The 11,150-nt window shown below is 52.1% G+C and overlaps 1 protein-coding gene across 1 annotated transcript; it reads right to left on the bottom strand.

The window, feature by feature from the left end:
* Nucleotides 1-413: 413 nt before the first annotated feature.
* Nucleotides 414-2,080, bottom strand: NEUROG1 (neurogenin 1). Its single transcript, XM_033178638.1, has one exon. It carries the CDS (start codon nucleotides 1,810-1,812, stop codon nucleotides 1,096-1,098), a length of 717 nt encoding a protein of 238 aa, XP_033034529.1. The 5' UTR covers nucleotides 1,813-2,080; the 3' UTR covers nucleotides 414-1,095.
* Nucleotides 2,081-11,150: the final 9,070 nt, after the last annotated feature.

Below are 11,150 nucleotides of genomic sequence, written 5' to 3'. Positions count from 1 at the left end.
TGGTCACACTGTATTGATCTTTTTAATCCCCTCTCTTTGAAACACAGAGCCAGCTGATGTGGAGTTCCTCAAAAGAAAGACTCTCCCACTGCTCCTACCTCAACAGGTAGCTGCGGATCCGGGGCTAATTCCCTACTAAAAAGTCTTAATTGGCTTATGGGGAGCCTGAAAGATCTCCCTTGTGTTTACAAGGTGAAAGGAATGATAGATCCCAAATGCCCTAGTCTGTCTTTATCCGTTTCTTGGTGGAAATCAGGTGCGTTTTATTTTTTAATTGTTTTTGAAACAGGAATGGAGGCTTTGGAGGTGAGTGGGGATAGTGTTTCACTTTAGTGGTTGAGCCACCAGGGAAAAGCAAGACAAGCCCCAGAGACACTAATACTAGGCAAGAAACTTGGTGACTTATTTTTTTCTTAGTTTTTATTTACATGAAGCATCTGCAGTACAAAAATGTAAACTTTGATAGCTCATAATAAACTCTTTATGTACAAAAATACATTTTCATATGAATGAAGCATCTTGAATAAATTAAAGTACTCTCCAGCCCTGTGTCTGAATAGCTAAGCAAGAGTCTCCAGTTCTTCCTAGAGCGAGCCTGCAGTGGTGGGGGTCGGGATCCATAATGCATGAAGCCCACTCCTTGTCTCTCCTTTTTAAGCCTTTTCATTGTATTGTCAGCCGGCTCAAACCGAATTTTCATGCTCGTTTTTCTTCATTAGAGTTCTACAAATTGTAAAATTGACTTTTCACCTCCTCTTCAGGGGCTGATCTGTCCCTTTTCTAAATCACACTGAAGTGGTGGCTGGGGTCAGTTCGGAGCCAGCCACAAAGGAGGTTTTGTGGAGTTCAGAAAGTGCAAAAGGAAAGGCCGTCTAGGGGCGGGCAGGAGGGGCTCGGGGCTGAGGGCTGGGGAAACAGACCAAGAGGCAGCCGCAGCGAGTGTGCGGCGACCTAACAAGCGGCTCAGGTATCCCTGACCGCTTTAAAGCTCCCGCTTCCTCCCTCCGCGTAGAGGGGGTCCCGAGGCGGCAGCTGGGGCCCCATCTATTGCCTGCTGACTAGGGGAGGGGGAAAGTAACGGTGTCTACAAAGGGCCTAGTGGTAAGGGATGAAACAGGGCGTTGTGTGGAGCAAGTCTTTGGGCAGGCTTGGGAAGGAGAAAGCAGGCTCGCTGGGGCTGTAGGTGAAGTCTTCGGAGGCGGCGGGGCTACTTGGGTCAGAGAGCGGGGAGGCGGCGGCGGCGGCACCTGAGCCCCAGGACTCTGCGTCGCTGGCGGGACTTGGGGGACCCGGCAGGCAGGGGACGCACTGCGGCGGCAGGAGGCGCTCCCGGGCACTGCCTCCGGGCAGCCCTTGATCCGCCAGGCGCAGTGTCTCGGCCAGAGCCCAGATGTAGTTGTAGGCGAAGCGCAGCGTCTCGATTTTGGTGAGCTTGGTGTCGTCGGGGAACGAGGGCAGCACGCTGCGCAGTGCGTCCAGCGCCGCGTTCAAGTTGTGCATGCGGTTGCGCTCGCGATCGTTGGCCTTGACGCGCCGGCTCCTGCGCAGCGAGTGCAGCAGCGCCTCGGAGCGCACCCGCGTCCGGCCGCGGCGCCGCCGCCTCTCCTGCTCGTCGTCCTGTGCCCCTGGAACCTCAGACGCGCGGGAGATATTGGGCGCGCCCCTGCGGGCTGGCACGGGCGGCCCCGAAGCGGAGGCTGCCTGTTGGAGTCTGGCACAGTCTTCCTCGTCGGTGAGGAAGCCGGACAGGTCACTGCCGCTGCTGCTGGCGCAGTCGAGGTCGGAGATGCAGGTCTCAAGGGGAGCTGGCATCGTTGCCCTGTGCAGGACCGACGGACAGATAGAAAGTCGCTCAGAGAGCTGCAGCCCGGACTGAGGGCAGGGCCGCCAGGGCGCACTTACGTTCCCAACAGCCTGGAGTTGTTACTCTTTGCCAGTTGCAGGTGCGAGAGCCTGGAAGGGTGCAGGGGCGCACGGAGAACTTGGCCTCGCCTCCTCGCCTCGCCTGCAGGGACCACGCGCCCGACCTGTCTCCCGAGTGATGTCGCCGGCGATCAGATCAGCTCGTGTGAGCACCGAGTGTGGCACACGACTGGCCTCAGGACCCCTTAAGTACCCGGCGCAACAATGGGCGCCCCCCTCCTTTGCCACCTCCGCCCCCCGCGGCAGCCCGGGTGAATGGAGCGAGGCGGCAGGTCATCCCCGTGCAGCGCCTGGGTATTTGCATAATTTATGCTCGCGGGAGGCCGCCCTCGCCCCTCCCCCCACCCGGAGTGTGCCCGTAATTACCGCCGGCCAATCGGCGGCGTCGTGCAGCCCCGGGAGTCGGCTCGGGCTAAGCTGGCCAGGGCGTCTCCGGGCAGTGAAACGGAGGCGGGGGCGGCGCGCGATTAGCGGCCGAGGCACGCTCCTCTCGAGGCGGGCTGGGCGCCCCTCGCTGGGGTGGGACGGGGAGGCGGGGCGCGAGCGCGAAAGTGTGAGCCGCCCAGTGAGTTGCGGAAACCTGGAGGGGACTTGGAGTTTGGGTTCACATCCCCTCTCCGGCTGCTGAGTGGTTGCGTGACTTTGGACGAGTAATTTAACTTCCCTGAGCGTTGCTTTCCCCATCTGTAAAATGAGACACAAGTTTACCCTGTGGAGGGTGATCAGAGATAATGTTCGTGGAACACTAAATGTGCAGCAGTCGCTGAACAGGGTGAAAATAATTTTCTAATAGAATGGAGAGTGGCCATGCCAGAGGCACGGGGCGCAGGGCAAGGGTAAGTGTCACTGCTCCGTTCAGGTTGATGAAGAAACGGGAAAGAATCTTTTGACCTTCATCTGGGGAGTGCGAAGAGGAGAGTGGAAAAGATGATCCGGTGATTTCCCAGGTTGCCTTGAGTCTTGGTCTCACCCTTCCCTTCTTTCCCTTCCCTTCTCCACCCTACTCGGCACCTCTGCCCCAACAGTCACCCCAAGATTCTTAAGGTAACAGAAGTATGAGAATTTCCTTTTCTCCAGAGTTCCTGAAACCTTTCCTGCCCCATGCCCGGAGAAATTCGTTGCATACCGTCTCTTGGAGCCCTGCTTGCAGCCTCTGTGGCCCTCTTCAGGGCGGGCCAGCCAGGGGATTCAGCTTCCCTGGCTCAAGAGAGAGAGCTGGCCTGTGGAGGGCAGCAGGTGCACAGTGGAACCCCTTTCCTCCAAACCCCTTTGCACCTTTGGTGTCTTAAACTCGCCTATTCTAGCAGGTCTTCCCTCTGCATGTCAGGAGTCACTTTTCTCTGCACTCACCCAGGAACCACAGAGGCCCAGACATCGCCCAACTTTGTACTTGGGGGATAAATAGTAAGCAACAGCACTGGATTATAGGATGAGGGTATTAAAAACAAAATGAGCAGCTTTCAGCAAAGTGCCTGCCGCCTCCCCTGATATCCAGGTGGTAGCCTCAGGCCAGATGCCTGGCCTGCTGCCCTGAGATCCCAGCTGACTCTTTGCAGGGGGAAGGGGGGATTGGCACCTTTGAGAAAGGGAGCTGTGTAGTGGCAGTGCCCACCTCGGCTCGCTGACCAGCACTTGCCTTCTGGCTCAGGGGACTCTGCCCAGCTGTCCCCTTCCCCCACTGCACCCTGCATGTACCCCTGACTTAGGTGGAAGGCTAGGACACAGTCATATGTAAGGGCTTGAGATTTATTAGAAGTCACAGAAAGTGGCTTCAACCAGTTCACTCAGGAAAGGGCAGTTGTTGGATGGATACAGGAGCTTCTTAAGAACCCAAGGGCTTTGAGGACTTGTGTAAACCAGCAGGAGCCCAGGGGTCCTCTCTCTGCACACACACGCACATACCCTCCCTTCGTTTCTCTCCTTGTGTCACCTTCCTTTCTTTGGACTGCCACAACAAAATTCCACAAACTGGGTGGTTTAAGGCAACAGAAGTTCATTCTCTTACAGTTCAGGAGGCCAGAAGTCTGTAATCAAGGTGTTGGCAGGGATGGCTCCTTTTTGGAGGCTCTGAGAGAAAATCTGTGACATGCCTCTCTCGCAGTTTCTAGTGGTGGCTCCTGGCCATCTTTGCCATTCATTGTTTGGCAGCTGTGTCACTCCAATCTCTGCCTCCTTTCTTCACATGTCCTTCTCTGTGTCTTCTCCTTCTCTGTCTCTTATAAGGACACTTGTCATTTGATTTAGGGCCCAGCTAATCCAGGATGACTTAGTCTTGCAACCCTTGCCTTAATTATATCTGCAAAGATGCTTATTCCAAATAAGGTCCCATTCTGAGGTTCTGGGTGGACATATCTTACAGAGGCCCACTATTTCAACCTACTACAACAAACGCTTTTCCCAATTCCTGAAGGAAAGAATTGGTTTGGCCAGTGTCACTTTTTTGGCTGAGAGGTATCTGTAGAGCTATCCTGTTGAGAAATTTGAATGTATGAGAACCCATTCCCCATTCCTAGCAATTAGGGTGTGGCCAAAAGATTTTATTACAGGCAACTGGCTGCCCCACTTGCAATTTAGGCTCAGAGCTGGTGACAGTCCAGAGTTCACTTGTGTCATGGGGCAACAACCTGGGACAGCCAGTGACCAGTGGTGGAAGAGGTGACCAGGAACCAGTGGACATCCTGTCTGAACTCCTCCCAGGGCCTGCCCTGGTTCCGTCTGTTTTTTGAGCCTGGTTCTCCAGCCTTCCCACTGATTGCATGAGCCCTCCCATGGTGGGCCTTTCGTTCATGAGGCTTTTCTGCTTCAGATGGCCAGGATTAGTGTCTGTGGTTTCATAAATAAAACACCAAGTTAAATTCTCAGGTTGCTGAAGCATAGAGACTTAGCCTTGTATTATTTTGAAATAATCCATTGGCTATGTTGATTACCTGTGCTGGGCCAGGCACTGTGCTGGACACTGGGGTGATAGGGATGATAAACCTGGCTGATGGGGATCATGGGCTCTGAGTCTTGCAAGCCAGGGTTCAGTGCCAGCAGAATCTTTGGAAATTATTCATTTATCCGCTGCACCTCATACATGGGAAACTGAGGTGGGAGATGGGGTGGTCTTTTTTCCGGGTTACCCCAGGGATCGCTGATGGTCAAACTAGGCCAGACTCAGAAGTCCTTTCAGCCTCCACTCTACGTTCTTCCTTCACAATCAATCGACGAATACACACTGAGAGCCTACTGCATGCTGCCCTGTGCCAGGTGCTTTTGGAGTGTGAAGCAGGCCTATAGTCCTAAAGGAGAGGAGATGTGGCATTAGGACTACAGAGGTGTTGAGGACCTATTAAGGGAGCACATCTGAAGAGTGTTGTGCACCTCCCAAAGGGAAGGCTTCTTGGCAGAGTAGGGGGCTCACAAAGGCCTTGAAGGATGGATGGGATGTGAATAGACAATTTAAGGAAAGAGAGGGCTGGGGGTTACTATAGTGGCTATGGGGGGACTGGTCTGGAGGATAGGGCTTCTGGGTGAACTCAGTGGAAAGAGAATAAGGGGGCAGTTGTGGTGGCCCTTGAATGGCCATGGCGGCCTTCCTCATTCCATTCTGTCTCCTCCTCCTCTTGCTGCTTTCTCTGAGCAGGGCTGTTAAAGTTGTTCCAGTCATTCACTGTACAAGGACATCTGGTAGAGGGGCAAGTAAGGGCTGAAATCTAGCCTCTCTACCACCCGCCAAACTATGCACCCTGACATGGGCTACACCTGTCCATAGAGGGCACCTTGTCAAATATGTCCAGAGCCACCTTATGAGCTAGTAGTAGGTCTGTGCTTTCTCCTGCCATGCTTCCCTCCTTTTCCTGAACCTTAAGAGAGCTGAGCAGGCAAGCATCCAAGCCTTGCCCTGCCTGCTCCTGGCTCTTGGGCAGGGCATATCGCGGCTCCTTCTTGGCTGTTAGTGCCTACCCCTTGTGCTTTTTATAAGTACATCTGTAGGGGCCCTTCTATAAGTGATCTACTGAGGATGGAGCTGAGCCCTGGCAGGATGAGAATGAAGGGGCAGCTTAAAGAGGCCCAGAGCCTCTCCTCAAGAGAAAAAGGCCAGGCCACAGTTAGAAGGATGCGCATGCTTGCCAGGGAAGATGAAAGTTTCTCCTGCCCCTTGAAGCCTTCCAAGCCTAGTACATGAGTACAGTATTCTCAGAGTACAATAGAAGGTGATGGGGGCATGTAATAAATCCAACGACAGCAGGTGCCACCATGGTGAGCACCGCACCAGGTGTTCTGCCTGATGTGTGAGACATCCAGCTGCCAATCTGCTGGGGGGCAGGGGAGGGTAGGCAGATGTTCCAAGGTGGAGCACATGTTCCAAGGGACTAAGGATTAAGCTGGATCTTCTTACACTGTGGTCACCTGCGGTAGTGATGGTGAGGATCCCCACCCCATACCCCTTGAATCAGAACCTCTGGAGCACATGTTGAAGTCACTATTGACTGATACCTAGAGCCAATTAATTCACACTAGAATCGATATCTTGCATTAGCAACCACTCTCCTATCCTGTGCTTGCCTCAGCTCTTGAAGCAGGTCAGGTACATTTATGTGACAGCTAAGAGGAGCTCCAAGGGCACACCTGTTCCAGACAGCCCTAGGGATCTGACTCAAGACCCCGGTGACACCAGCAGGGAGGTGATTTTACTTCATCATCAAGAAGACCTTTCTGGCATCAACACACTGATGAAGAAACAGCTTTCTTGGGAAATGAGAGGGAGGGGCTCTCAGGGTGGAGCAAGGCGTTGGATGCTTCCAGGGTCTTGAGAGACTTGGTTTATTATTATTTTTTAATAAAGGCCAAAATAGGGGAGAAATGGTGGTAAATTATAAACATTTACAAATAATAAATCAGTGTGGTTCACAAAAATATAAAGGAGTCTGTGCTGTTCACAGGGCAATTTCAGGATTTTAAGGTGACCATCAAACTATAGTGCCTGTAGGCATGGAGATCCAGGGATGGATTCAGATTGGAATTTGTGATGGAGCATCTTCCTCCACCCTGTCAGTGTCTCAGTGACCATGTGTATGACCTCGTTTGGAGTTAGTGTCCATAGCCTTCCAGCCCTTTTGTGGATGCGAGGCTGAGTCAGATAGCCTCCCTTCTGGTTTTCAGAAACACTTCAACCTGGGATTGAGAGATGCTGTAACAGGAACTAGACTGGTCAGTTAGTGTCCTGTAATAACAAGTACTGACATGATAATCTGAAGGGGCTGAGGGGAAGGGGACACCATCACATTTCATACTTGCCTTCCTAAATTGCTTTAGGATTGATTATTTTCTGTCCCCTCCAATGGGTTAGATAGAATATTAATTTCAAGAGTGCTGTGGCACTTTCATGTAGACCTGAGCTTTGTGGGGTTTCAAAGCAAAGTTGTTTTTTACAGTACCTATGAACTTGCAGCTGCAGCTTATGACAAGAGAAGGGAATGTTGTGGGCACCTTACTCAGCCACTCACGTACTGGGGACAGGGCAGTCAGTGCACCGCACCGAGTTTGCAAGGCCACTCTGCAATGCTGATATCTACAGCGGTCCTTGATGGGGAATTTTACAGAAGGTGAAGTTGTGGAGAGGGCCACCCTTCATAAACAAGACTGCTTGACTTCGATGATGATTTTCTTTCTGAAGCTATCTAGGGGGCAGTTGCATTGGTTTTGTGGGTGGCATTTTAGAAAGAAAATGTTGTTATCTTTATACAAAAAAAGGAAGAAAAAAGATGCAGTTCCTCAAGAGGAAAGGATGAATGATGAGGTTGGACACAGAGCTCACAGGTTCCTTTCAGTGCATCAAGTACACCCGAAGATATGCAGTTGGTTTTCCATATAAGAGAAAAAGGGTGGGGTTGGAAAAGAGAAACAATTCCCTATTTTCTTTACTGATGACCCATGACAGTTGTGGAAGGGGGGGCAAAAGGGAGGGGGGAAACGAGGCAGGACGGGGGAAACAGAGGGGTCTTTCAGTGACAGAGCAAGGAAAATGGCAAATTATCCATGGTTTCTAGAAATCCGTGGAGGCCCCCTCGGCCCCTGCCCTGCTAAATACAGTGCCGTCTGTATGGGTTTCCCAATTCGGAGATGTCGGCTTGAATATTCCTCAGCATTGTCTGCTGATGGGTTTGGTGAAGTGTAATCTGCCTACCCGCGGGATGAGTCCTGGGCTCCAGCAGAAGCCCCAGTACACCTCTCCTTTATTCTGTGCTGTGCCCGAAATGCCTTCCCAAATGACACCGGGCAATTCTGCAGCCAAACACATTGTTTCCACAAGCATCTGTCCAATTTGATTGGGATTCTCTAGCCTGCACTGGTGTTGGGGGACAGCATGTGCTTGGGCTGGCCAAAGTTCGAAGTGCGTTTGTGGTTAGGGCCAGTCTTGGGTGAAACAATGTCCTTTTTGTGCCCAAAGGCGAGTGGGGGAGGCGAGGGGGGTGTGCACACAGGGAGGGCCCACAAGGGAGGGTGCAGGCCCTGAACTGAAGAGGGGGCAGGTGGAGGTGATTGCCCCACCTCGCCTCAGCAATGAGGCCTGGAGTCATTTTCACATCAGCTGCTAGAAGCTGTGAATCCTTCCAGACTCACCTTCAGAGCCTCTGAGTTTGATTCTCTTAGAGCTCTTGAAGTTAAATCTTCTGCACTCAGATAAAAACAAAAACCCAAACCATAGCCCTGCTGTTGCTGTCACTAGGTGTAGCTCCCCAAAGCCAGGCTGCACCTGCCACAGGAAGTTGCTAAAGCCAGGGTGAATTTTCCTGAGCAGTTTCATTTTTGCCAGCTTCATGTTTTTGAATTCTTAAGAAGGTCTTTACTAGGGATTATAAACACATCCCCCTGCCCTCCCGCATCCCTGGATGCTTGTGAATCAAGTGTGGGAAAACTGTGTGAGGGTGTTTTCTTCTGTGTGTACAAAAGAAGCCACAGTGAAACATATCCTAATGGAATCTGACTATTGGTTTATGGAAAGAATTCAGAAATAAACACAAAAATTGCTAAGTGTTTTCTTTTTGCTTTTCTCTACCTTAACGCTCAGCTACATAAATTCATGTTGGGTTCAAACACAAATGCATTTTGTTTGTAGTAATTAAAATGTTTTAATGAGACAACCATAAAATCCACCATTAATTATTTTATTTCAAACACTTCTGCCTTCTTTTGAACCAGGTCTATTTAGAAATAGTTTAGAGAGTAGCCTGCAGTTTTATTCTTTCCTCTGCATTATACACAGGAGTGGAGAAGTCATTTATAAATAATTACACAATGTTTTGGGTCTTTGGGCTTGTATAATATATCAAAGCGATTAGTACACTTATTGTTCCATTGTAAATGCTTTTTTTCTCCTTTCAGTTTCACTTGCCTTGTCTTCCAGCTAAACCTTTTTCTGGAAATCTTTTGTCTTCTTCATTCTTTTTGCTTGTTACAGTCCAGGAGCATTCTTCTTATTCAAACACTCGCAGCAGGGGCAAAGAAAGCGACTTCGGCCGCATCTTAAGTTTTACCATAACTTTCTGGCATTTTCTTTTCTTCCAGTTTTCCCAGACTACCTAGGGGCAGTGAAGAATTATAACATACATGAATTATTAGTACTCCCCTCGAGTTAAAGGGGGAGGAAAGCGCCTCATTTTCTATGCCCCCAAGGGACGGACCGAGCAGGCGGCCTCTAAACAATGTATTTATCACTTTGCATCTCTTTGGGACGCCGGCCGCACCCCCACCCTTGCCGCCGCCGCCGCCCCTTGGGTTTTGCTCCGGCAGGGGAGACCAGGCGTTTCTGGATTTCTTTTATGCAGCCACAAATAAAGGCTCCTGGGCTGGAAGAAGGGGACTTCCCCCCGAGTCTTGAGCAAATGACCCTAGCGCCGTGGTTCTTCCTACCGCTGGTGCCTCGGAGAACCCGGCGGGGCGCGCTAGGGGACGCGTGGGCACTGCCTCGTGGGCGCCCTGGCCCCGCGCCCGCGTGGAGCGAGAGCCGGGACTCTGGGCCAGCAAGTTCCAGTTCCCCGACGGGGCCGGCTCGCCGCCGGAGCCGCGTGAGGGGATTAGGGCCGCACGAGAGGCGACCGCGCTGCGGCCTCCAGCCACGTGAGCACAGACACTGCTTCAAACGTCCCCAACGCACTAATCCTTGTTATCCGGCAGGACGACCGCGGCCGCGCCGGCACCCGGCCTGCCTCCTCCGCCTGGCTGCAGGCGGGGAGTGCGCCAGGCTCCCGAGCCCCTGACACGGATTTGGGGCCTGCTATGAGGATCTACCCGACCCCATCCATATTCCTGGGACCCTCGGGACAAAGTCCTACACTCCTTGGTGACCAACGCGCCTGCGTTAAAGTGGTGGGAAAGTTGTTACGCTTAGAAAACTGCCACCACGCGCACGCCTGTAATCCCAGTTACTTGGGCGGCTGAGACAGGAGAATCGCTGGAACCCGGGAGGCGGAGGCTGCAGTGAGGCCAGATCGCGCCACTGCACTCTAGCCTGGGAAACAAGAGCGAAACCCCGTCTCAAAAACAAAAACAAAACAAAACAAAAAAAACTGCCACCGCTCCGGAAGAGCTGGGATGGAGAATAAGGTTGAATTCTGGAGGGAAATCCGGCAAAATGGGCATTGGCACTAATATAGGACGTTCGTTAAGGAAACAACAAAGATGGCTGGAAGAATGGAGTATGGCTGAAAACAACCCACTGGAGAGAGAGGTGCAGATAGTCCCCTCTGGGCGCCTTCCGAGGCTGGGAGGGCATTCTGGCCCCCGCCCCTCCCCGCCGCAATCTGTCGGGACCGGCCGGGTTTCCATATGAAGAGTAGAGCCGGCGCCTTGGGAGCGCTGAATGGCCGCTCGCGGTCGGGCGGGCGCGCACGCCCCGCGGCCCGGGCTGGATTTGGCCGCATTTGCATAGCAGGTGCTGATGCTTGTCCATTCTTACTTAAGGAAGTTTTAATATGGGATAAATTACCAGGAACTAGGAGCTGACGTGGGCGGGAAAAAAGGAATCGTGTCGCCAGCCAGTCTTCTTACCGCCGCCTGGCCTGGAAGCAGAGGAGGGGCAAAGAGAGAAATGCGAAGTGAGATTCGATTTTAAAAGTCGTCTCCTTAAGAAGCTACAGCCTCTCCCCCTACACCCCAAAAGGAGTAAAGAGAAGACAGGAGGGAACTTTAATCAATTTGATTTTAGAATCTGTTTTGCAGAGAGTAAAGCAGTAATCCCAGGG

Source organism: Trachypithecus francoisi, unplaced genomic scaffold (assembly GCF_009764315.1).
Source record: "Trachypithecus francoisi isolate TF-2019V2 unplaced genomic scaffold, Tfra_2.0 Lachesis_group2, whole genome shotgun sequence".
Classification (NCBI taxonomy): domain Eukaryota; kingdom Metazoa; phylum Chordata; class Mammalia; order Primates; family Cercopithecidae; genus Trachypithecus; species Trachypithecus francoisi.
This window is presented reverse-complemented; position numbering and strand designations above follow the sequence as displayed.

Bases quoted from the DNA above. Each gene is read 5' to 3' on its own strand.
- NEUROG1 (XM_033178638.1), bottom strand. From the start codon at position 1,812: ATGCCAGCTCCCCTTGAGACCTGCATCTCCGACCTCGACTGCGCCAGC.